The sequence below is a fragment of the Propithecus coquereli genome, unplaced genomic scaffold (assembly GCF_000956105.1).
Source record: "Propithecus coquereli isolate 6110/MARCELLA unplaced genomic scaffold, Pcoq_1.0 Scaffold1, whole genome shotgun sequence".
NCBI classification, from domain to species: Eukaryota; Metazoa; Chordata; class Mammalia; order Primates; family Indriidae; genus Propithecus; species Propithecus coquereli.
Window position 1 is genome coordinate 13101747 of NW_012133857.1, and position 24799 is coordinate 13126545.

The window sequence follows — 24799 nt, forward strand, 5'->3', positions numbered from 1 at the left end:
CTTTGAAGCTTCCCTCTCCGTAGCACCACTGCTGGACTTGCAGCAGGGCACTCGCGACAGGGCCTACAGGGCTGCCTGGGTCTGAGGACCACGGGAAGAGCTTCGGGCTCGGTAGAACAGAGGGAACAGCCAAACATCAGGTAGTGAAAGAAAAAGTTACTTTATGATTAAAGCAGAGTACAGACAACAACTTAGCACTTACAGACCTTCCCCAAGTTCTTCTTGGGGCACATCCCTGAACGGATCTCCTGTGACCTCTCCATGGACCCAGAGAGGTGTAGGCACAAAGCCCAGGGTGGCAACCCTAACTAACTGGAACCTGACTCCCCCTAGGCTGCTTCCTTGTCATGAGGAGTCAGATGTTCTTAGAGGACCTCTGGTTTTTTTTATAACTGTTTTTTTCTGGTCCTGAGGGGATCCCAAGGGAAGCAGGATGGAAGTGGAGTGTGTGCTTGGGAGGACTGACTGTAAGTGAATAGAGCAAGAGTGGGACAGAGTTGCTCCAGGACTGGGAGAGTGGCAGCAGGGAAAAGAGGAGGCAGGGGTAAGGACTCCTGGCTTTATGCTGCTTCCTTAGGCCCAGGCCTGCGCTCCTGGCAGGTAGGGCCAGCCCAGCCCCAGTAACAGCGGCAGCTGAATGACTTCCAATCTCCAAAGCTGCCATCTGGCCGTAGGTGCAGAAAGGCTTCTATCTGTCCTGGGTCTCTCCGGGCACAGCGCCCATGGCCATGGCACCGCTGGTGACTGCAGGCCATGGCTGCCCTGGTTGTGTTGATCACATATGGGCCCAGGGTGCCCACCAGGTAGTCATGGAGATGCCAGCATTTCTTCTGAGAAGGGAAGGGATGTCAGTGCTCCTGCTCTATGGCCTTGTCATGGCCTCTCCCCCACCCTGTGATCCCAGCACGTGCTGCATGACAGGCTCAAGGGGGCAATGATCACCTCAGAGCTGGAGAAGCTCAGGTCCCCCCAGAGCACCACGCCGGTCGCCCCCAGTGCTGCGCTCACACCAATGGTCTGCACGAGGTCATCCTGGAGGCAGAGAGCTGCTAAGCCAGGATTACGTGGGCCAGATCCATGTAGGCCCACCTCCATCTTCTAGAGACTCTTCTGGTTCACTGCCATGATCTGATTCTACCTCTAGAGTCAGGCTCCTCTGTACTGAACCTCTTGACTGGCTTCTCAGGACCTCCACTTAGAATGTCCCCCTTCAGATCAGAGGTCCAAAGGCTGAGTCTTGCCTTACTCCTCAAAATCTCCCAGGGCCATGCCCTCCTTGTCAGATGCTTCAGGACAGGTCCTTCCCCTCAGAACCCCCAGATCAGGACCTCCCCCTCAAATCTCCCTGGGCTAGGTCCTCTCTTCAGAGCTTCCTAGGACAAGGCCATGCTTCCCAACTCAGATCCCCAGACCTCAGCTTCCACTTACCTGGGACAGGAACCTCCCAGAGCTCCGGTGTGTTAGGCGGGCATAGGCCAGGACAGGAAGGGGATGTGGGTGCCCAGCAAGGGCCACACGGAAGGCCTCCTCCAGGCGGTGTCGGACAAAGGCTTGGTGGTGGGCAGGTGGCAGTCTGGGTGGAAGGTAGATGCTGGGAAAGAGGGCACTGGAGGCAGCCCAGAGCCAATGCAGTTGGGTGTTGCGGGCAAGGGTGGCTGCCTGGCAGCGGCCCGTGTAGTTGGAAGCCATACCGCGCCAGCCATTGCCACAGGCTGGGTAGCGATAGAAGCCCCAGAGCCCATGGGGCCGCAGTGCCTGGCCCAGCCGCAGCGTTTTTTCCATCAGTGCACGGGCTGCCTGCTCAAAGCCAGTACGAGCCTTGTGGAGCTGCTCCTGAGGGTCCAGGTCAGGGAACACTTGTTGTGCCCAAGTCCAAGAAGCTGCCTGATAGGCTCGGCGGCGGCCCCAGTTCCCAGCCCAGAGTGGACACCACTCCTCCCAGTCTAGCACTGCCAGGCCAGCAAAGCTGGGTCGCAGGCTGTGGTAGATCTGGTATGCAGCCCGTGCCAGGTGGTGGCCAAGGGGCACGGCCTGGGGAATGCCCCCATTGTGAGCTGTGCCCCTAGGCCCAAGGTAGGGATACAGGCCAAGACGGTTCTTGTAGAAGATGGTGATGTTCTGGCCATAGAAATGCTGGCCACGATTGGCTATGATGCCCAGGGCATTGAGTGGCAGGTGCACACCAAAGCGAGCCTTACAGTGGGCTGAGGGTACATTCCACAGCACGGAGAAGGGGCGTTCAGGGGCCTGCAGCAGGGGCTGGCCATAGCCCAGACACAGGGCCACCCCCAGTACCAGGGCTGGGCCTAGCTGCATGGTCACACCCCAGGGATAGCAACCTGTAGGAGAGAAGGGGTTTGAGCTTAGAGTTCATGGCCATGGCCACACCTTCCACACAGCAAGGAAAGTCCGGAAAGCTCCCCCAGCTCTTCCCCATAAGGATGGGGAGCTGGGGAAATCATGGATCCCCAGGGGTCCCATAGGAATCTCAGAGAAGCCACATCCCAATAGCTTCCCTCCTATGTTCTCAATCTGTCAAGATACCGCTGTGTCCTCTGATACCTCCCCCACTCACAGCTGTCACAAGTACCCTTCTTTCCTCTGCCCATCTTGTTCCCTGCCCCAAGAATACTCAGTTCCCACGTCCTTGCCTGCCTGGCTTAGTTCCTACTCAGCACTCAAGTCTCTGTTGTGACATCACCTATCCTGAGAGGTGACCTGGATCCCTAGGTGGAGTGAAGGCATTTGGGCTCCTGAAGCCTCTGTACCTCCCTTGTCCCAGCATGGATCCTGCTACTGTATGCCTGTTTGTCTCCCTATCTGTCCCTTTGGGTGGAGACCCTACCTGTTTAGTTCTCCATTGCTTACCCCGATCCAGAGCTTGACACACAGCAGGTGCTCAGGGAATGGTAATGAGTGAACAGGGAAGAGAATAGCCACTCAGTCCCCTGGGCCTAGCAGGGTTAGAGGGGCAAAAGACAGGTGTCCTCTCATCAGTGGCTGCAGGGCCAAGGTAGATCTGGGGCCTTTGCAGGAATAGGGGACCTGAGAGGTGAGGGTGGGGATCAACAAATAAACTGTCACAGCCACACCCAACAGAAGCCTTTATTCAGCCACACTGATGGCTCTGAGCCAGAGCTGTGCAGCCACCTCCTGGCCCCGCTGGTACCCAGGAAACATGCCCAAGCTAAAGCTGCCCCCCAGGGGCTAAGGGCTGAGGTATGGCCAGTGGGCTGAGGCCAGTACTGTCCCAGGCAGTCCACTGACCCAGAATAGCAGTCTCTTGCCCTGGGTGGCCCTCAGATGTCTTTCTCCATCCAGAATATGGGGCATCCCCTCAGGTCTTTGTATTGTGTCTCCAGCAGGCTTTTCGGACGGTTCCCTGATGGAGTTGGGCGTGAGGTGGTCACGGGCTCAGGCAGGGGAGGGGGTGGTGGCAATGGAGGCCCCCTGGGGCCCCTTGGGGCAACTTGGACCATCAGGTTTGGGGCATTGCAGGGTGGCCAGGGAGAGGCAGCCCTGGGGAAGGCACTGAGCAGGGTGGTGGGCAGCCGTTGGCTGGTGAAGACCAGGCCCTGTACAGGCTCGCCCAGCTGGTAGCCCAGGTGGGCATAGAACTGCATCTGGTCATGGGTGGTGAGGTGTAGTCTGCGGAAGCCCCGGGCCCGAGCAAAGACCTCCAGGCCCTCCATGAGTCGGCGGCCAAAGCCACGGCCCCTCAGGGCCCGGGCCACCACCACTGTCTCCACTAAAAGGCTCTGGGGCCTGTCCAGCACCCGTGAGAGGCGGGCATGGCCCACCACAATGGGTGCCGCTGTGGGCATGTGTGGGGTGCTCAGTAGCATCAAGCAGAGGGGGAAGGCATCTGAGGACTGGCCCAAGGAGTGTAGGCGGGAGGCGCGGCTGCGGGGCCATTGCTCATTGATGAGGTCGGCACAAGCACCCAGGAGCTCGGGTCGGCAGTGCACAGGCTCCAGGGTCAACTCAGCCAGGTTGGGGGCTGGGGTCTCCTCTGGCTGGGGTTCAGGATCCAGGTTAAGCTCAGCCAGGCCAGGTCTGAGGGTCATCTCTGGTTGGCGTGTGGAATCCAGGGTCACCTCAGCTAGCTGGGGGCTCGGGGTCAGCTCTGGCTGACGTGTGGGATCCAGGGTTAGCTTGGTCAGGCTGGATCTTAGGGTCAACTCTGGCTGGCATGCCAGATTCAGAGACAGCTCAGCTGGGCTGGCATTCAGGATCACCTCCATCCAGTGCATAGGCGCTAGGGCACCGGTCAGCTTGGCTGGGCCAGGACTCAGAGTCGGCTCTTGCCTACACGTAGGATCCAGGCTCAGATGAGTCAGGCTGGGAGCCAAGGTCACCTCCTAGTAGGTTGCAGGTGGCTCAGTGCCAGGCTGGAGGTTAAGACCACAGTCTCCAAGGCAGTGGCATCTCCTTAGACCACAAGGGCTCTCCTCCTGTAGATAACAGCCATGGTGGGCTGTGCCAGGAGGGAAGATGAGTTGGGGCAGGGAAGGCTGGCAGAGCACAAGGGGGCCATGCATACTGAAACTGGTGAGTGGTGGGCTGTACCTTGTCCCACACTCACCTGATGGCACAGGTGACCTGGAAGAGACCCATACCCCATACCAGCGATAGGGGAGAGCAGGGGAAATGGATCCAGGTCTCCTGCCCCACGTTGGAGAGAGGCTGAGGGCGACAATAAGCTGCTGAAGGCTGGAGCAGAACCCAGGAATCCTGGCCCAAGCCTGCTCTGGCTACAAAGTTGTCCTCCCCACGACCTCACTGTGCCAAGACAGCCAACCCAGCTTACTTGTTGGCCATCCTGTCTCTAGTAGTCCATCACTATGGCTTCGGAAAGAACATGCAACCAGACACCACATCGCCTGTTTAAACCCACCCAAGGTTTCCTTCCGAGGAAACACTGCCCCCAGAAGTTCCCCTGTCCCTTTCTTCTCCCTACATTCCCACTCTCCTCCAGCTGCTGGCCTTTTCAACCACCTGGGCCATGCCCACCACCTCACCAGTACTGGAGCCCCACCTACCCACCCAGCAGGCTCAGTTTTCCCCTCCTTTGACTGCCTTCTCTCCCTGGGGCACAGAGCCCATGCCATGGTCCGCAATTCTCCCACCTCAGGACACTTTGGGTATGGACCCAACTGTCCCCTCAGATGGGGCCCCAGCAGCACTAGCACTAGGCCTGGCCCAGTCACACAGCAGTGTTGCCTTTGCAGGCCTGGTTCCCCACTGGCTTGAGTTTCGCAGCCACCCTAGATAAAGACCACAGCTTCCTTCCTATATCCACAGGGGTGTCCAACGGCCACCAGGTTGGGGGCCCAGGCCTCCTGTACCCAAATCCCATTGTTTGCCCACCTTAACCAAGGTCTTGCTGGCAGAAGGGTCTATGCCCAGGGGTGGGGGGGATTTCTGTGGTGGGCGGGCAGCTAGGCCCTACCCCTCTGCTCACCTGTTCCAGAGGGGGCCTCGTAGGTCCCCTTCCTCACCTCCCCTGAGCTTCAGGCCCATTCAACACTGGTCAGTAAAATGGCAGCCCCCTCCCCTCACACCACATCCCATTCACAGAGCTGTAAGCCTCTCACCTGCATCAGCCGCACCTCTAGGTCTGAAGGAAGGAAGCCCCAAGATCCGCCCCTAGGCCAGGAGCCCCAGGCTGCCCGGAGGGCTTAACCCCTTCAGTGCCGACCCCACCCACTATGGGCGTGGCGAGGCTCTGAGTGCTCAGAGAGGGGCTGCCCGGTGTCTCCCGTGGCTTGGTTTCCCCCTACCCCCTAGTAGGACACAGGCCATGGAGATTTTGGGGATGGGGCTTCGAAATCTTGACTCTGTGGGTAGCCGTGGCTCGGCATGCTCCGGATGGGAACGACCGACGCAGGGAGGGCGTGCAAGGTTGCATGGCCACTTGGGGACCGCACGCGCAGGGAGGACGCACAGACAGCGCGTGGGGAGGGGGTGGTACTGACATGTCGGCGCCGGTCTCTGGGAAGTTCTGCGTCCTCGCTCCGCCCGGCTCGGTATCTCTCTCTCTTTCTGGCTCGGACTCCTCGGTCAGCCAGCGCCGGCCCCCAGCGGTGTGGCGGACGTACTGCAGCGATCGCGGCCAGCGGCACACCACCTGTTCCTAAATCTACCCCGGCGGCCAGGCCCCGCCCTGGCCTGCGCGCGCCGCCGCTTTGGCCCCGCCCCTGGTTCTGCGCGTCACAAGACTGACCGGGTGCAGACTCAGTCTCTGCGCCTTCAGCTCCAACTGAGCCAGCCCGCATATGCGGCTGGCTTCGCCTCCCCGCTACCCATCCCCGTACCGGCCTCGCCTCTGGCTCGGGTCCCGCCTCTACTCGGCTCCGCGGAGGCCCCGCCCCGTCCCAACGTGCTGTGCCTTCCGCCAGACGCAAACCGCTCCTCCCACCGGTCCGCCTCCGCCTAGCCCCGCCCAGGCTCAGACAGCCTTGTTTCAGCTCCGCCGGCCTCCGGCACCGGTACAGTCTGGAAACGGTCAGATCACGTGGAGCTCCTTCCTGAAATTGGGCCCCTCCCTGGGAAGCCACCGCCCTTAGACATCCGACCTGGGTGGGAGAGACGAGCCTTTTCTGTGCCCTCTGGATACCAGGGCCTGGACATTTTAGACACTCAATAAACAGCTAAGTAAATCATGTCTGCTTTATTTGCTGGGCGGGTGTTTGTCAGCGGATTCAGGGGTCGTGCAGAGCTGGTTATTATCAACACCCAGTATGAGCAAGGGCTCTACCTCTGGAGCCAGCAGCCTGGGTTTGAATCTCAGCTTCTCCCTTTTCTTGTGCAATCTTGGGTAAAGTGCTTACTCTCCCTGTGGGTGCCTCAGTTTCCTCATATAGCCTCGTGAGGATTGAGTGAGTTAGTCTACTTAAAATGCTTAGCACAGGGCTTGGCAAAGAGTAGGCGCTCAGTGAATGTCAGCTTTTGTGATTGCTGTAGTCAAAGCCTGGCTCAGTGAGTCTGGAGGAATTGTCTGTGACCCTGCCAAGTAGATGCATGTGGACATGGAGTGGATGGTGTCTGCCGGTGGTCCTAACTCCTTCGGCAGCTGTCTGGGTCTGTAAGCATGCATGTGTGTGCAGGGCATATGCCCACAACGATGGCTGAGTCTACTCCTGACTGTGACCATGACTTGGATGACTGTGCCTGTATTTAAGAAAGCTGCGGCAAGGCCCAAAGTACATTTAGTGCTTGATGTGTGCAACCCAGTGTGTGGCCAATCACCACATGCTCTGCTGCTCACACCATGCTCCCCGCCAGCCACTGTAGCAGTGACATTTAAACTCCAAAGCCATCTGCGCCCGATCCTCAAGTGAGAGGACACCCTGCAGGGTCAGGGGCCCGCCACCGGGCTTGAACTGGATGGAGAAACTGGCAGGGTTGAGCATGAGGAGGGCCTCAGGGTGGCTGGGGCGGCGGGCACAGCGGCCATGGCCGGAACACAGAGCTTGACTGCAGAGACGAGCCCCACTGGTCACGTTCAGGATGAATGGTCCCAGTGTGGTGTCCACGTACTCCTTGATGGCCTGGCACGATTCCTGGGTGGGAGGGGGAATGTGAGGGACACCACAGCCATGCATAGGCTCACCTAGAGCATTGAGGCACTCACCTGCTGGCCAGCCAGGACTTTGGAGGTAGAAAGGGTGAGCCGGGGTCTCCCCAGTCAGCTTGGTGGCTCCCCGCCCCCACCCTCACCTCAGGCCTAAGCTCACCTTGGTTTTTGTATCTTCCCAGCTCACCCAGAGCACCACTCCTGCTGCCCCCTGGGCCGCACTCTCCCCCAGGCTGTGCTCCAGCTCCTCCTGGGAAGAAGAAAGCACCGTTCTGTGGGGCCTCCCTCCCTCTCTCCCTCTGCCTTGCAGCAGATTGCTGTTATACCATTGAATGGGATAAATAATTTGTAACCTTCACCTGGGGCTGCTCTGGCCCTGGTGGCCAGAAGGCAAGCTTGTCTTTGCTCCCTCTAGCCTATCAGGGACGGCATCTATTTTTTTTTTTTTTTTTTTGAGACAGAGTCCTCTGCTGCCCAGGCTCAAGCTCCTGGCCTCAAGCACTCCTCCTGCCTTGGCCTCCCAAAGTGCTGGGATTACAGCTGTGAGCCACTGTACCCAACCTATATCTTTCTAATAAATGCTGAATTCCCTCACAGAATTTGGTACAAAGTAGACGCTCAATGTGCGAATGAATGGATGAAAGTGTCCCGAGTTTAAAGTGTCCCAAGGCTGTGGTGGCCTCAGTTGCTGGACCTAATACCTGACAAGGCAGGCTGACGAGGCAGGCAGGGTTACAGAAGAAGACTCACCAGGGGCAGAAAGTGGTTCGTCATGTCATAGAAGATCTGTGCATAGGGTAGCACTGGCAGATTGGGGTCCTTGGCAGCCACAGCCACACGGAATGCCTCACCGACACGGTGTCGCACGTACATCTGTGCCTTCCCTGTGCCCTCCAGTGCTGCAGGCAGGTAGATGCTGGGATAGAGGGCACGGCTGTGGCGCCACAGCCACCCTAGCTGGTCATTCTGGTCACGGATGCCTGGTGGGCACTGGCCGGTGTAGTTGGGGCTTGAAAAGTCACAGTTGTAGCAGTCAGGGAAGCCATAGAAGCCCCAGAGGCCAAGAGGACGCAGTGCCCACCCCAACTGGAGGGTGCCTGCCATCCAGGCCTGTGCAGCCCTCTGGAACTGCTCCTGGGCTGCCTTCTGCACCCAAGGAGCTGGCCAATCAGGGTGCTGTGCCTGTACCAGTGCCTCTGAGCGCTGCCTGTAAATGTCTTTGCTGCCCCAGTCGAAGGCCCAGCTTGGGCGCCATGCCTCCCAGTCGATGACTGCCAGCCCCGAGAAGTCAGGTGCAGGCATGGCAGCCAGGATGTCCTGGAATGTGCGGGCCAGGTGGGCATCCAGGCTGGCATTCTGGGGCAGGCCACCGAACACAGGCTCCCCAGCAGGCGTGTAGTAGGGGTAGGTGCCCAGCTGGGAGCTGTAGAAAAGTGTCACATCAGGGCCATGGAAGGTCTGCCCAGGGTTGACTAGTACATCGAAGACACTGACGTCCACATCCACACCATGCTTCTCCAGGCACCACTGGGTGTTTGCGTTCCAGACGGTGGTGAAGGGCTGGTTGAGTACCACGGGCCCCCTGGAGCCTTGGGCCATGACAAGTGATGTCAGGAAGAGGGCGCAGATGCAAAGCAGCTGGGCTGCCATGGTATGGAGCCGGTCTAGGGAAACCTGGCCAGGGAGGCAGAGCTGAGAGCAGGCCATGAACTTTCTGATCCTTGCTCATTAATCATCCCTGCTCTGGTTTCAGTTAAATATTGACCTGGGGTGGGTGGGGGGATGCAATGGACAGAGGAGACACATGGAGGGAATCACGGCCACTGGAGGGTATATCTGAGCGGCCTGGCCTCTGCCGTCTGCTTCCCACAAGCCTTGCCCTGGCCTAAATTTGCCCACCCCTCTTCCCCAAGGGCCACTGAAGCCATGACGTCTGTTCTGGGAAGAGTGGCTGAGAGCCAGGCCCTCAGCCCACAGGCTGACCTAAATGACGGGGGAGCCTTTCCTGTCTCTTCCACCAGAAATCCTGGCCAGCCATTGGAGGGAGGGATGCTCAGTGACTAAGGACAGGTCAGCCCAGCCCTCCTGTACACCCGACAGTCTACCCGCTTGCCCCTGCTGACCTCAGGGCTGAAGGGCCTGATCCTCTGGGTTTCCTGACCCCAGGGTAGGGGCCTAGGCAGGGCCTGGCCGGATTCCGTTCCTCAACTGTGACCCCAGCCACGCCAGAGATTGTCGGAGGAAGCGGCTGCTGGAAACTCTGAGCTTTTGTAGGGGGTCACCCCACCCAGCCGAAGGGCGGGCCAAGGGGCGGGCCCTGGATTGGGAGGCCAGGCCAGGCCAGGCAGCAAGGCTACCTCTGAATCTCTAGCAAAGGGACGTTGGTGGGTGGGAAGGCTGGGCCAGCAGCGGCCCCTCCCACTCAGCACTAGGGCAGGGCTTTGTGGCTTTACTGGGGCTGGAGGGGGTGGGCGGTGGCAGACCCAGCTGGACAGCCTGTTTATGGTACTGGAGTCTGGGATGCCTCAGGACTGCGTACTCAGGGAGTGTCCTTTCCTCACATGACCGCATTATGACATTGGTGGGCCCTAGGTACTTTTGCCCTTGGGGACCCCTTCCTCCTTAAAGGACATTTTTTTTTTTTTTTTTGAGACAGAGTCTCACTCTGTCCCTCAGGCTAGAATGCAGTAGCATCCACAGCTCACTGGCACCTCCAATTCCTAGGCTAAAGTGATCCTCACGCCTCAGCTTGCTGAGTAGCTGGGACTACAGAAGCATGCCACCACGCCCTGCTAATTTTTCTAGTTTTTGTAGAGATGGGGTCTTGCTCTTGCTTAGGCTGGTCTTGAACTCCTGGCCTCAAGTGATCCTCACGCTTCAGCCTCCTGCTAGGATTATAGGTGTAAGCCACCCGCCCAGCCGAGAAATCTTAAAATATATTTTACGACTATGTTGGTATAAAGATGAATATAATCCAGGCCGGGCGTGGTGGCTCACGCCTGTAATCCTAGCACTCTAGGAGGCCGAGGCGGGAGGATCGCTCGAGGTCAGGAGTTTGAGACCAGCCTGAGCAAGAGCAAGACACCTCTACTAAAAAAATAGAAAGAAATTAGCTGAACAACTAAAAATATATATATATAAAAAATTAGCCAGGCATGGTGGTGCATGCCTGTAGTCCCAGCCACTCGGGAGGCTGAGGCAGAAGGATCGCTTGAGCCAAGAGTTTGAGGTTGCTGTGAGCTAGGCTGAAGCCACGGCACTCTAGCCAGGGCAACAGAGTGAGACTCTGTCTCAAAAAGAAAAAAAGAAAGAATATAATCCAGGCTGGGTTCACTATTACATATTATTAATATATTTATATTTTTTCTTCTGATTAAAAAAATTCAAACATTTTTATGAGCCCCTAGAAGTATTGTGGCCCTAGGCCCTGTGCCTTAGTGGGGAAGTCATCCCTGCTTTAGGGACCTGCTTCTGAAAGGCTCTGTATTCATGAAGTCGGGGTTATGTCATCACTCTTCGTATATGTGCTGGGTCAGCGATTGTGTCTTTGTGAAGCCCCAGTTAGTGGGCATCTGGGCCTCTGCACAAATTCCAGTGGTGAGTATGTGTGAGCGCGGGACCCAGTGCCTGGGACTGGGTGTGTATGAGACCCCATGACTGTGTGACCGCGGGTATGAGCACGGGTCTGTCAGTGACCATATGCTTGTTCATTCATTTGTGGCTTTACTTGTTCACTGATTCAGGAGCTGGTTATTTTTTTTCCTTTTTCTCTTTTAGTACCCAGACCTTTTCTCTTGAGAAGCTGGTTATTGAGACCTGCTTGGTGCTCAGGCCCAGGCTTGCCTACCAGGGTGGGGTGAAGGAAACATGTCCCTGCCCAGGGTGAAGTGCTGCCCGGGTCTGCAGCCAAGTCTGAGCCTGAGCTACTGAATCCCGAGCACAGTAGCCACTGGAGCAACAGCACTCACGGTTCACTACCATCCTGGGCTTGGTCCTCCAGGCTGGCTGGGATGAAGCTGGCAGGGCTGAGGGAAAGGAGGGCCCAGGGTGCTGGGGACTGTGGGCACATCAGCACAAGACCCTTGCACAGGATTGAGGCACAGAGGCGATGGCTGCTGATCCTGTTCAGGAAGCCGGGTCCCAGAGTAATGCCCACATAGGCCCAGACAGCCTGGTACAACTCTCAAGGGCTGAGGGAAAAGGAGGACACTGAGGATCCGTGCTACCTCTTGGTGCCCTGAGAAACCTATTCTCCAGCTGCCTCGGTGCAAGGGAGAAGCGCTAATGGTGGAACAGCAGGAAGCTGAGGGTGCCTGCAGGACCCCCCCACAGGGGCCCGGCCCGCAGGCCTGCTCCTGCAGGGCGGGTCTGGCTGGACTGGCATGAATAGTGTGTGTATATGCCTGGGGGTCTGTCCAGCTTGACAGCCCAGCCCTGCCTGCTCTCTGGCTGTGCATGCCTCAGGTATCTCAGCCACCTCACTCCCCACAACCTCACCCCGCTACTCCCTACCCACCTTCAGAACCCACACAATAGTTCTGGCACATTCCCTAGGGTCCTGGGGAAAGTAGTGTGAGGTGGACATAGGTTTGTATGGAGGGGTCACAGCTAGGTGGGTACAGGTCACAGCTGTGCAAGAGAGGTCACAGTTGTGGAGGAGTTACAGATGTTTGGAGAAAGTAACATCTGTATGGGGTCACACATGGGGAGAGCACAGCTTTGCACATAGTGGGGTTCAGGTGTATAGGGGTCTTAGCTACGTGGGAAAGGTCACAGCTGTGTGGATCTGGATCACTCATGTGTTGGGAGGTTACAGGTGTGGGTGGGGTAGCTCACAGGTGTGCATGGGTCACATCTGTGTGGGGAGGTCACAGGTGTGAGAAGTCACAGGTGTGGGGGAGACAGGTCACAAGTCCTTCCTTGCTCCCCTCTCTGCTCCACCACCTCATGGCCTTGTTGGCCAACACTGAATCTTCTCTCCAGCCTGGCCTCTGCCCATCATGGCCGTGAGAAACTACGGCCCCTCCACTTCTAAGTCCATCTCTTCCCCCACTGTGTGAATTTACTACATCACCTTCCAGGTGCTGCCACTTCACTCTCTTCTCCATTCTTTGCTATCATCAGCCAGAGGGACCAAGGAGGGATCTCTCTGCAACCTGAGTTGACATCACTTTGGCTGGGCTTGTTTCTCCAGGCTCTGCTTCCCTAAACACACCATCCCCTCGCCTCCATCTGGCATCTGACTTGGTCTGTGCATCTAGTGTACTCTCAACTTCATCTCCCTCAACTTTTGTCATCCCCACAAGGACAGGGATCTTTGTTGGTGTGGTTCCCCAGCACCCAGCCCAGCACTGGCACGTGTGTGTGCTCAGTGTGTTTACTGAACGGGTGAAACAGTCACCACCATCAGGCAAAGACACGCCTGGTGCCACTCTAGGACTGCCCCTCCTGCCTCTGCCTGCAGCAGCCCCCAAACCACACCCCAGCCCCAAACTCCATGTACCAGCCGTGTTCCAGCTTCCTCCGGCCTCTGCCCAGGCTTTGTTCCTGAGCATCAAGCTGCCCCCTCACCTTTCAAAACTCAATGTAGAAAGCACCTCCTCCAGGACATCTCCCCTCATCATTCAATTGTTTCTTGAGTTGGTCTCCCCAGAGGCAGAGTTTCCTGAAGGCAGGGCTGTGTGGCTGAGTCATCACTGTCCGGGGCACCCAGGGTGTGGGTCTGGTGGCCACAGGAAGGGGCTGAGTTAACTCCCATCAGAGGCAGTGGTCTGACTACTCCAGCTGCTCCTTCTGTCCTCTGGGACAGCCAGGGACTAGCCGTGTTCTCCCCATGGCCAGGACAAAGCTGATCTTTGAGGATGTCCCTGCTCCCAAAATGCATCCCCCAGCCTCATCATGCATCTCTACAGAGTGACAAGGACTGAACCTCAGGATTCAGATCCCAATCCCCTGCCCACCTCCCCACCACCAGACTGAAGGGAGAGCTGTGACCCTGATGAGGGGAGGTGTACATGGATGGAGTCTACTGCCCTTTGGAACAGGGAGCAGAGAAGGTCAAACATCCACTTCCCCCTTGCTCCCTGGTTGGTGAGGCAAGAAGGCTGGTACTGGCCCAGCTGAAGGTACAGAGGCAAGTCGTAGAAGCACATGAGCACCGTCCCTCATGCCAGGTTGGGGCCAACTCTCTTCTAATCAATACGGAGAAAGCAAGGTCCTTGGTGTTAGGATGGCATGTGGATCCCTCCACTCCCAGTGGCAGGGCCCCGTGAACACATCTTACAGATGGGAAGTCCCTAGCAGAGGGTTTCACAGAGACAGAGCTGAACTCAAACCTCATGGAAGATCCTGGAATCTCTCTCGCATGCCCTGGCCAAGATGCAGAAAGTCCAAGCACAGAAGCAGTTGTTTTATATTTAATTTACAAAAGAGACCCCAAAATAATAATAATAAACTATCCAGGGGCAGGGGAGTAGGGTCAGGCCCTCCCCTGCCCAGCTGTATCTTCCTTCCCCTCTGGCAAGGAGAGAAGGGACCTCCCAGGGGACTTCCCCTCCCCCTTAGAACAGGGGGGTGAGAGTTGATATAGATGTCCTGCTGGGCAACCCAGGGGCTCTGCCCCTTGTGGACTTGAGTTTGTCCACCCCTTATGGGCTCTTACATGCCCAGGAGAGCCCTTGTGACAGACGCCAGCTTGCTAGGCAGCCAGGCAAGAGACCCCTACAAGGTACAGATGAAGGCCAGGGCTGTTGAAGCCAGCAGGCTGGCGAGGTGGGATCCAGCCCAGGCCCCGCTGGCGCCTCCAGCTGCACGCCTACGGTCCCACTGGCATTGCTCGCCACCCCAGCCCAAGTAGCACTGGCAGCGAAAGTGTGTCTGCAGGTGATCAAGGTCAGCCCAGCTGAGCTCCCCGACAGGTCGCAGCTGGGGCTCACCAGGTGCGTGTCCAGGCACTAGGCGGAAGCTGTTGGCGCTGAGGTGCAGGAAGGTATTGGTGTTGGGGTTGCGGCGCACGCAGCGCCCATGGCCATGGCACTGGGCCCAGCTGCAATACTGGGTGGCCCAGGATACATTGACCATGTAGGGGACCAGCAGTCGTGTCAGGTAATCCTTGAGATACTGGCAGGTCTCCTGGGGACAGAAGCCAGGGATCACAGGTCAGGGTCAGCTGCTTCAGCCCACAGGCCCGTTTGGAAACTTTGTGTCTCCACTGTGGTAGCTGTACCTTTGTAACAGTGCATATATTTATACACTCAAGAAAACTCTCACAGTCTCTGGTCCTGTTGAGAAGGGGGTGGGGGCAGAGACCAGAGCCCAGCTGGGCAGATGGGGAAGGGTGGAACTCAACAGCTATTCAGGACAGCATTTCCTCTTTCCTGGGAGCAGGGCTGGGGTGCCCTTCTTCTCTCTTGGAACTAGGGACACCTCGGGTGAGAGACAAAGGGGCCAGACCAGGTTTGCCCACCCAACGCTGGTAGCCAAAGGCCCAAATTCTCTGCCTGTCCCTGTAGACTCAGTTCTAGCAGGTCGGGTGGGTCTCACTTACCGTGCTTGTGGTATACCCTGCGTCGCCCCAGAGGATGACACCAGCTGCACCCAGGGCTGCGCTCTCACCAATGGTAGAGATGAGGTCCATCTGTGTGGGAAGGGATGGTCAAAGGGGAAGACTGAGACCTCAGGGAGAGAAGAACAGGCAGGGCTGGCAGGCCCAAGTCTGTTCCAACCTGCTGACCTCCCAGCCCGATCCCCCTTGCTTTTCATCTCCAGATAGAGGATCTATCTGTTTCACCTTCTTCTTAAATGTTTAAGACCATTTCCCCTGCCACTTTGGGCCTCAGTTTTCCAAGCCAACGGCATACTTGAGTCTAGGGCATGTATCTGTCAGGATGGATTTCAAAGTCAGAATACAGGGACCAAATCTCTGCTCTGCCTGGATTTTCTGGGAAACTTTGAGCAAATTTTTCAGCATCTCTATGCCTCAATTTTCTTATCTACAAAATGGGGGTAATCATGTCACCCTTTCACAAGGTTACAGAGAGAATGATTTGAGGGGATGTGGTGTACCCAATACTATGAGGCTGTAGGCCCCTGATAATGTGAACGTGCAGTGGTTCCTCACAGAAGGACAAAGGAAGGGCCCTGGGAGGCACATACCTCACTAAGCCCAGTGAGCCTGCGGCTGTAGGTGGGCCGGGTGAAGACATAGACTGGGAGTGCATGATTGGCATGGTGGGTGTGAGCCACGCGAAGGGCCTCTTGAACACGGAAGCTGACAAAGTTGCGGCCATGGGCAGAGGAAGCGAGCGTCTCGTCCAGGTAGACAGAGGGGAAGAGGGCTGTGCTCTCTGCCCACAGCCAGGCCAGCTGGTCATTGCGGGCCACCTCAACATCAGGGCAGCGGCCTGTATAGCTCTCCCAGTTCTGCACATAATCATGATTGTAGCAGTCGGGAAAGAGGTAGAAGCCCCAGAGGTGCTGGGGGCGAACTGCTTTGACATAGCGTAGTGTCTCCAGCATGAACTGCCGTGCAGCGAACTCAAACTCATATTGTGCCTGCTTGACTACTCGGTCTGATGGCCAGTCAGGGTGGCGACTGGCTACCAGCTGGCGTGATGACCGGCGGTACACATCCTTGTCTTGCCAGTTACGCACCCACACAGGCCGCCAGTCCTCCCAGTCAATGACTGCCAGTCCCGCAGGCTCCTGTGTCCGAATGTAGTGCTCTACACGTCTCTTCAGCATCTTCAGGTGCGCCCAGAGACTGCCATTCTGTGGCACACCACCATGCACAGACCTCCCAGCTGAATCAAAGCGTGGATACAGGCCTAGACGGTCGCGGTAGAAGATGGTGATATTCTGGTTCACAAAACCCTCATTAGGCGAGGCCTGCACATCAAAGGCAGTCAGGTCCAGTGGCACCTTGAGGCGTGGGCCACAGTCCTGTGTGGGCACATCCCATGCTACCACAAAGGGCCGGCCCGTGAAGATGGGTGGTGCTGTGGGCTTGAGCTCCATGGCCCATGCCACCGCCAGCACCAGGGCCAGTACAGCAGTGGGGCCTGGGCCTGCCCACATGCTGGGGGTTGCAGGAAGTGTCACCTGCCTGGCACCAGCTCAGGAACTAGAAGAAGGGTGGGAAAGAACAAGTCAATCTAGAGAATCCTGGAGTTGCCCACCTCAAGCCCATCTATGCTCCCAGAGCCCATGCCGTGTGGGGCACAGTACCCATGGCTATTCAGAATACACATGGCTGTGATAGGTTTGAGAGACCACAGGCCACTGAAGGGCAGGCAAGACACACTGGGGTAGTACTGCCAGGAGCATAGGGTCCTTCCTGGAGCAGTTAACCTAACCTCTGTTAGGTCTGTGACCCTCTGAGAATTGGATAAATTGGGCTATGTACCCATTGCCAGAGCCACATACATGCCTGCCTACCATCCAGTACATGGTTTCAGACAGCCTTGGATCAGAGGCCCACGCTGTACCCCTTGAAGAACCCTTGATCCAGAGAAACGATAGAGCATTTGGGTAAGGCAGGACACAGCTCATGAAGAGGCTAAGAAGCTAGAAGGAACACAGCCGTGGGGCTAGCATCTGTGTAACACTAGCGCGGCAGAAGAGGGAGGCTGTCAGGACTTTGTCTTGCGCGCTGACACTCTCCCAGGTTTGGTGTCCCTAGCGAGGACAAAGAGGCAGCGGACCTCCCACAGCGGCGCCGGCAGACCAGCCCTTCCCTCCACCGCCATCGGGAATGCGCGCGCCCGCCCCCCCAGCCGGCCGGTCCGGGATAGAAAGCACTCCTCCTGGCCTTTGTGCGGGACCCCGCCCCCGCCCCGCACGTGGGGCCCGAGCCGGGTGGGGGTGGGGTTGCTGGGCCGCCTCTCTGGAGCACCTCTGGGGATTCAGAGCCCAGCCCCAAGGAGAGAGCCACCAAGCCTGCACCGCCGCCCTCACCTCGCGCGGGGCGCCACCCGGACCCGCGCCAGGGCCACCGCCATCCCGGGCCCAGCCCAGCCCGCTCCGGCCGTTCACCCAGGCACTGCCCCGGCTCGGCGCCTCTGCTGGCTCCGCCCCCAGGCCCGCGGGCCCTTTAAGAATCCTGAGCGTAGGTGGACGCGGGGCAGGAATTGCGGCCGGGACGGGAAGGTGTGCCCGCCTTTCTCGCGGCCAGTGCAGCGTTTCGAGCTCGAGGATCCCCAGGTCCTCTGCGGAGGAACGTGGCCACCCATCTGGAGCCCTGAGGCCCCTCCGAATAGGGCTTTCTGCTGGAGTCTCAGCGGCTAGCGCCAATCAGCCTGAGACCTTCCCCCCACGGCCCGAGGCCGGTGGTACAGTCCGCCTCGCTCCGCGGCGCCGCCAGCCTCTTAAAGGGACAGCTTGAGCTACCGGGCAGTGGGGGCGGGGAGGGACTAAAGGAGGTGGGCCTTCCTCCGCTTGGCCGTAAGGAGGTGCTGTGGGACTCCAAGGCCTTGGATCTGGCTCTCACCCCCGAATGTAGGCTCTAGTCTAGGGGTCCCTTTGTGTGGAAAAAGGGACTTTGACCTGAGCCGATCCCAGGCCTCCCCGGACAGTAATCCACCTCCGCCTACGAATCTGGGTTCCACTCCTCTGGTCCGCGGTCTGAAGGGAAGCCCCGCCCCTGCCCGTCTAGGGGGAAGGGGCCAAGCACCGCCTCTTAGCCCTCCCCGGACTCGGCCCGGGCAGTGGTTGTCCTGGCAACTCAGGCTGTGGGTCGCGGCTTCGGCCGCGGGGCAGAAGGCAGGGAAGCTCAGCGGAGCCTGGGGGGTTGGGCGCCCCCCTTTCCCCGACCTGCATCAGGGGCGGGCCAATCCCTGGGGTCCTGTCTTCTGCCCAGCCTCCGAGGGGCCTTTGGGAGCCCCCAGGGATCCCTCTCGGCTCCAAGGAGGCCACCACCCTTTCAGAAGTTTCTGGCAGAACCTAGGAGAAAGTCAGAAGGAGGAGCTCCCCGGGGCCTCCATCCCTTATCTTGAGCCCTTTCGTCCCGCAAGCCCCTCCTGGTGGAGAGCAGGCTTGGAGCTAGATCCGGGCGAGCCCAGTGCAAGACCTCCTCGCTCTTCCTAGATCCACTCCCTGGTGCGGGACTCAGCTCCCCAAAGGGCCCGCCTCTGCACCGCCAGCCCCTTCCCCGCTCGGGCGCCTGGAAGGAGAGGGAGGGTGCGCTGCTGCAAGCTCTGCTATGGGGGTGCAGACCAGCCGTCTGCGCTGGGCTCACCTGTGTGGGAGTCCGTCGGCCTAGTTGTAGGTCGGCGGCCTCCCTCCTTCCTGGGGTGAGCCTCTTCAGCCAGGCTACTTGCGCCAGCTGCTGCCCGTGGGGCAGCCCGCGGAGGACTTGATAAACCCCATTCCCTCCCACCCGCTCCCGCCTCCCATCCCAGCCCTTTCTCCTCACTTCCTGCTGCCCCTCAGAGAGGAAAGGGCCAGGAACAGGAGAGGGGGGGCGGGGAGGAGAAGGCCTTGACCTTGTTTCCCTCCGGTATGCCCTGCTGGCTGGCTGCCTTCTTACCCTTCCCCCCTACCTCCCAGTAAGATCTGGCCCCACCAGCTGCGCCAGGTGACAGGAAGGCTACCGGCCCCGGCTCAGATGCCGGTCTCCCCCCACGCCTACAGCTTCCATAACACTGGAGAACGTCTTTGTCCCAACCTTCCCTTGGGGTTGGGGCCCATCCTGGATAATAGTAGGGTCTGAGAGGGGCCCAGGTGCCAGTGCTTTGGAAAGTCAAACTACTTGGGGGGGTTCAGCTGTTGGTCTCCCACAGCAGGTGCCAAAGAGGGGAACCAGCCCCTGGGGGGGAGGGTTAGGGGGACTTTCAGGAACTGAATCAATTTTTTTTCCACTGAGAGAAGCATCCCATGTGACAGAGAGGACAACGTGTTGATAAGCGTGACTGTGGGATGGGGGGAGGTGAAACAGGGGCTGAAAGGGTTCTGCAGAATGCTCTCCTGCTGGAGGACATTCCTGGGTGGATTTCACTGAGTCCACTGCACAGGGTAGGGGGCTCCTTACAACATGGGTGAGGAAAGGGGTGTGTTCCTGTGGGAGGGAGTGCTAATAACTTGACTGGCCCCGGGGAAGATTGTAGCAGAGTTCCAGCAGACCTCTGTAGAGGTGCGAACAAATCTGCCTACCCTCAAAACCCCACTGACCCACCTCCCCAATGCCTAGGGGCCTCTCTCCTAACAGAAGGCTGTGTGGTGGACTGGGGAAGATGGGTGCATACCCTGGAGTCTGGCCCTGAGGACCAAGGAGTCCAGGACAGGGCAGGGGAAGGTGTAGTGTCCCTGTACCATTATGCTTGCTTCACAAGGGCCAGAGGCTTTAGAAGCCCCAAGGGTGGGGACTCCTGGGGAAACAAAGGCCAGGCCAGACTGTCCCAGGGCAGGGACACTTCCTCCGGCAGCCAGCAGGAAGGAAGTGAGCACAACCCAGCGGGAGGGAGTGAGGAAGTACTGCCCTGACCCCCATTGTTTCCAGCTTTGGGGTCAGCTGGGCAAGCCCAACACAGGGAGTTCCCCTAGGCTGGGACAGTGGTGGTGTGATAGGATGCCATCTGGTATGGGAGAGTCCTGGGCCTTGAATAACCAGTAGGAGGGACAGTGGAAGATGATGGGGCCTTATTCCTGGCATCTCATGGGGGGGATGGGGAGGTACCCCACAGAACTTCAAGTCCAGGCTGAACAGGGTGATCCTGCTCTGGACTTAACAAGTTCAAGCCTTGGAAAGACTGGCAGGCCAACTTCTAGACTCAGAAGCCTGTCTCTGAACTCCCCACTCCCTAACTAGGAATTGGGCTGATGGCCAAAGGCAGAGAATCTGCCTCATAGCAGGCCCCAAGAAGTGCAGGCAGAATGTCCACAGGGGACACCATGGGGGTGAGAAGGCAGGGGCAGCAGAGAGCAGAGGGAGTATGTCGGGGGAGGGAGGCACGCTGAGCCTTGTTTGCTGGAACAGAAGCTCTGAGCTCACTCTCCTGTGGTATCCACAGGCAAGACTCAGAGGAGGCAGGTAAGTTGGGCTGCAGAGCCTGGCAGTAGGCCAAGGACCTGGTGACACCTATCTGGCTGCTATCCATTACGGTTGGGCCTTTGAGGTCCATGGGCCTTAGACCGTGAACTCACTTGGGGTCCACTGGCACTGCAGGGGCTAAGACAGATATTACAGAACCACCTGGGGTCACATTCTCACCTTAGGTCAAGTAGGTGGGGCCAATCCCTAGTGAAGCATCCCAAGACCTTCTGATTCCAGGGGTCCCCACCACACTGAACATAATAGACAAGTGAGTGTCCGCCCCCCCCTTCTGAGGGGGCTTGCTGTGACCTCTGTGTGAACACACAGCCACCTGCTGGCCACAGTTGGGATGGCTACAAGCTGGGCTCAGGCTTACCCTTGGCCTTGCTGGCCATGGAAGACCCATCAAAGTCCTGGGCCCAGGCCTACCTATTGAGACCAGGTGGTAGCCTAGACAATGGGTGTCACAGCCCTAGAAGATGCCACTCTCAGGTGCAGGATCTACAAATAATTTTATTGAAATTGAACAAATAACACAACAGTCTTCCTAGGCTGGGGACCACCTTCCCCAAGCCATTTCCCACACTCTAGAAGCACAGAGCTTACATAGTAAGAAATTAAAAAAAAAAAAAAGTCATCTCTATATAGTAATCAGACTCTGCCCAAACATTATCATGGACTAGACTATTTACAAACCTTCACATTTTAAGTATTCCTTTTATGGTTTTTCCCCTCCTTTCTGTCCCTACCCATGGGATCCAGTACTTCCCCTGACTGATCCTGAAAGGGTGGTGGGCTACTCATAGCTATTGGCACCAGCCTTAGGGTATAGTCCCATACCACAAGGTGGTGGCCAGTCCCTTCCCAACTGGTGGAGGGGTGTTGGTGCAAGGCATGGGGGATTAGACAGAATAGGTGGGTTGGAGTAACTCCCCATAGGCACAAGCATCCACAGCCCATCTGACCCCAGCTTGTACCCTCTCAACTGGGAGGAGGGGGCATCAACTAGTTGTAGTGGGGATCAGCCTACTAGCCCTGGGTGGAGGGAGAAGCCTCCCACACCAGTCTCCACTCTTGTCAACAGGCAGCCAACTGTCTGTCTATCCACCTGAGAGTGGGAACAAATGGCAAGTAAGTGGGAAGAATCAGGCTGGCACTGCCCCCAGCCTCTGTCCAACACAGGAGGAATCGAGGTAGCAAACGGCTGAAATGCTCTGACTAGGGGATAAAAGGGAAGTGAAGGAAAGGAAGTTTCCATTTATGTATAGCCCCCACAGCCCAGGGGCTGCAAGAAGGCAGACCTTGCTTGTAAAGTGCTGTAGCCTCTAGCAGGGCTGGGCCCCAGGCAAGCTTGGAAGAAAGCAGGCCAGGCAAGGAACCAGGAACCAGGCATTCCTGATGGGTATATGCCCTGCCATGCTTCTTGCAGGGGTGGCTGGGGAGAGTGGGCTGCTAAGTCTGCCATTAGCCTTTGCTAGCCACTAACCACCTCTTGTCCACATAGAAACCAACATCCAACCAGTATCACGGGACTGACCCCGCTCACAGCTGAAGGTTCTGGGCCAACGGAGTTTATTCTGGGTTGTGGCCCCAGCCTGGGCTCCTCAATGGAAACCACACCTTGAGCCTGGGGGTTTCTTGCTGGGGCAGGGGGTGCTTGTGTCTGCCACCTCCCAGGCTCACACCTCATAGAGGATCACAGGGAAATCCACGTGGATGCGGGGGGGATCCAGCTTCACGATGCCCTGCCATGGAAACAGAGGCTAGTGAAGATCAGCTCAGGGCCTCTACTCCAGGAAGCCTTCCTGTTCCTCCCAGCTCCTCCCGCAAGATCCCCCACCATGACAACAGATCCCACCTGGGTCTACCTCCACATACTTGATATAGGCTCTGTGACCACTGCCCAGCCCCTCACCTGAGGAATCAGATTCTTATGCACCCGCCTCAGCTTGGCCCGCTTCTGCCCGTTCTTGGTGATGATTGTCTCCTCATAGAACTCGTGAGCCAGATCCCCATCCTCGTCATAGAACATGGAGCTGTGTAGAGGGAGAAGGGAACAGGCTGGGCTGGAGCCCCATACTGGTCATGGCAAATGCCACAGATCACAGGGAAGTGTGCCCAACCCCAAGTGGGGAGAAACAATCTTGGTGGGAAGAAGAGAGGATATGTCTGGAGAATCCTTTGCCTGGGGTTTGAGGTCTACTAAAAGAAAGTGGGGAGTGGGGTAATGGCAAATGCTACTATGTCAGATGCCTAAGGAGAGGGGCCACACCAGAGCACACTACCCAGGCAACCAAGGCCAGTTCTCATCACTGGTTTGTTCAGCATGAGCAGCCATTTCAATATCAGGCTCTTGCCTTCACCCAGGACTTCTAGAGTGGACAGGGTGGTGGCTGTATGTTGGTCTTACTCCATAAGACACTGCTGGCCCCAGTTCCAAAGACTGAAATAGCAGATGCCTCTGCTGGGAAAGAGCCTAAAGGGAGGCAAGATGTATTCCCCCCAAGTGGCTGGTGCAAATTGCCACTGTTGGGTCTTCCTGGTATCTACAGCCAAATCTCCAGCATGAAGAATGCCGTCCCCAGAAGCCCACTAGGGCCAGGTTAATCTGGTACTCTTGTCTAGGCCCCTGAGGGAAAAAGGGGTGTAGGTCAGCGTTCCAGATCTGGAGAATATAACTAACTAGATGAGGGTCTTTTTCTCACCCTCACCCCCAACGCTGGGACTCAGCCCTGCTTTCCCAGCCACTACCCTCAGAGGTCCAACTCCACCACTGTCGGGAAGGGAAGCGGCCTAAACAGAGGGTCATTAACCCCTTGGAAGAACTGGGAGAAGGAGAGGCTAGGAGCCTTCAATTTGCAGGCTGAGCCAGAAGAGATGAAAGGAAGAGATCCTGAGGTGTCATGGAGGCCCTATCTTAGCTTTACCGTGCAGAAGCCTTGCTCAGGGACAAGCCTCAGGCCCACTGTTCCCTAGGGAGACCTTCAGAGTGGCCAGAAAGCCAGAAGTCGACTGCCCGGCTTTCCCTACCTCTTGCTCCAATGGGGACCCAAAATACAGGAGTTGTGCTGGCTCGGGAGTAAGGGGGTGCAGCGGTAAAAGTTCCCCGTGGCACGGGGCGCCTGACCACCCGCTAGTCTTCCCCGGGGCGGAACCCACGCCCTTACCCGCGGCGCGTGAATACGAAGGGGGGCACGGCTCGGCCTCGAGGCCGCACCAAAGCTTGCTCAGCGCCCGCCGCCTCTGGGCTGCCGCCCCCCGCCGCCGAGGCGAAGGGCCACAGGCCCCGAGCTTTGGAGCCGCTGGCACCCATGTCACGGCCGCCGGCGCATGGCGGGCCCCGCTGCCTCTGGGCTCTCACAGCACAGTGGGCACCACCATCCCCTACCCCAGCCTCCGCTCGCAGGTGCAGCCGCCGCCGCCTTCCGCAGGCTCGGCTGTCTCCACGGAAACCTCACTTCCGCTTCCGCACGCTATCCCCTCTGATTGGCTGATGCTCTCGTCAATCCTTGAATCGGGGCCAATGGCCACCCGACGCTGGGTATCCCAGCATGCATTGCGAGACCCCCCCCCCCCCCCCCCAAGTACCAGCAGGCCACGCTCTCCCATGCTGGGACAGCTCCCACCCTAGAAAGCGGTGGCCTTGTGTCCTCCTGGTCTCTTCCGTGTATATGGCGGCTTGGACGTTCTGAACCCCCAGAGCTAAGGCCTAGTGGGCCTGCTCAACCACCAGTCTCCAAACCAGCATTTCAAGGCCTGACCCAGGCCAGGCTGCCTTCTTTTCACAACCGTGTTTTTGCGATTGCCACTGTCTCATGTTAAGAAACCAAGTTTCAGCCGGGCGCGGTGGCTTGCGCCTGTAATCCTAGCACTCTGGGAGGCCGAGGCGAGCGGATCGTTTGAGCTCAGGAGTTCGAGACCTGGCTGAGCAAGAGAGAGACCCCGTCTCTACCAAAAATAGAAAGAAATTAATCGGACAGCTAAAAGTATATAGAAAGAAATTAGCCGGGCATGGTGGCATGTGCCTGTAGTCCCAGCTACTCGGGAGGCTGAGGCAGGAGGATCACTTGAGCCCAGGAGTTTGAGGTTGCTGTGAGCTACGATGAGCTACGACACTCTAGCCCGGGCAAGACAGTGAGACTCTGTATCAAAAAAAAAAAAAAAGAAACCAAGCTTCAAGAAAATTAAGGAAC

General features: G+C 57.8%; 5 protein-coding genes across 9 annotated transcripts; all 5 read right to left on the bottom strand.

The window, feature by feature from the left end:
• Positions 1 to 142: 142 nt before the first annotated feature.
• HYAL3 (hyaluronoglucosaminidase 3) lies at positions 143 to 5647 on the bottom strand. Its single transcript, XM_012658440.1, has 4 exons — positions 5598 to 5647; positions 1429 to 2339; positions 943 to 1032; positions 143 to 830 (listed from the first exon to the last, which is right to left on the bottom strand). Exons 2-4 carry the CDS (start codon positions 2314 to 2316, stop codon positions 561 to 563), a joined length of 1248 nt encoding a protein of 415 aa, XP_012513894.1. The 5' UTR covers positions 2317 to 2339; positions 5598 to 5647; the 3' UTR covers positions 143 to 560.
• Positions 3091 to 6331, bottom strand: NAT6 (N-acetyltransferase 6 (GCN5-related)). 2 transcript variants are annotated; one of them, XM_012658621.1, is made up of 2 exons: positions 4183 to 4472; positions 3091 to 4097 (listed from the first exon to the last, which is right to left on the bottom strand). In XM_012658621.1, the coding sequence occupies exons 1-2, from the start codon at positions 4192 to 4194 to the stop codon at positions 3300 to 3302; spliced, it is 810 nt and encodes a 269-aa protein (XP_012514075.1). In that variant the 5' UTR covers positions 4195 to 4472; the 3' UTR covers positions 3091 to 3299. The 2 variants fall into 2 exon arrangements, with proteins under 2 accessions (XP_012514075.1, XP_012513994.1); XM_012658540.1 differs by adding an exon at positions 5979 to 6331 and having other exon boundaries at positions 3300 to 4454.
• A 323-nt stretch (positions 6332 to 6654) lies between these two features.
• Positions 6655 to 9849, bottom strand: HYAL1 (hyaluronoglucosaminidase 1). Of its 2 annotated transcripts, XM_012639026.1 has the most exons (4): positions 9703 to 9849; positions 8330 to 9253; positions 7740 to 7829; positions 6655 to 7565 (listed from the first exon to the last, which is right to left on the bottom strand). In XM_012639026.1, exons 2-4 carry the CDS (start codon positions 9227 to 9229, stop codon positions 7248 to 7250), a joined length of 1308 nt encoding a protein of 435 aa, XP_012494480.1. In that variant the 5' UTR covers positions 9230 to 9253; positions 9703 to 9849; the 3' UTR covers positions 6655 to 7247. The 2 variants fall into 2 exon arrangements, with proteins under 2 accessions (XP_012494480.1, XP_012494471.1); XM_012639017.1 differs by lacking the exon at positions 9703 to 9849 and having other exon boundaries at positions 8330 to 9691.
• A 4124-nt stretch (positions 9850 to 13973) lies between these two features.
• Positions 13974 to 19014, bottom strand: HYAL2 (hyaluronoglucosaminidase 2). 2 transcript variants are annotated; one of them, XM_012638072.1, is made up of 4 exons: positions 18813 to 19014; positions 15734 to 16700; positions 15126 to 15215; positions 13974 to 14710 (listed from the first exon to the last, which is right to left on the bottom strand). In XM_012638072.1, exons 2-4 carry the CDS (start codon positions 16652 to 16654, stop codon positions 14300 to 14302), a joined length of 1422 nt encoding a protein of 473 aa, XP_012493526.1. In that variant the 5' UTR covers positions 16655 to 16700; positions 18813 to 19014; the 3' UTR covers positions 13974 to 14299. The 2 variants fall into 2 exon arrangements, with proteins under 2 accessions (XP_012493526.1, XP_012493534.1); XM_012638080.1 differs by lacking the exon at positions 18813 to 19014 and adding an exon at positions 17534 to 17705.
• A 2085-nt stretch (positions 19015 to 21099) lies between these two features.
• TUSC2 (tumor suppressor candidate 2) lies at positions 21100 to 24059 on the bottom strand. 2 transcript variants are annotated; one of them, XM_012638100.1, is made up of 3 exons: positions 23774 to 24059; positions 22522 to 22642; positions 21100 to 22351 (listed from the first exon to the last, which is right to left on the bottom strand). In XM_012638100.1, the coding sequence occupies exons 1-3, from the start codon at positions 23917 to 23919 to the stop codon at positions 22286 to 22288; spliced, it is 333 nt and encodes a 110-aa protein (XP_012493554.1). In that variant the 5' UTR covers positions 23920 to 24059; the 3' UTR covers positions 21100 to 22285. The 2 variants fall into 2 exon arrangements, with proteins under 2 accessions (XP_012493554.1, XP_012493545.1); XM_012638091.1 differs by having other exon boundaries at positions 21100 to 22369; positions 23774 to 24054.
• Between the last annotated feature and the right edge of the window lie 740 nt (positions 24060 to 24799).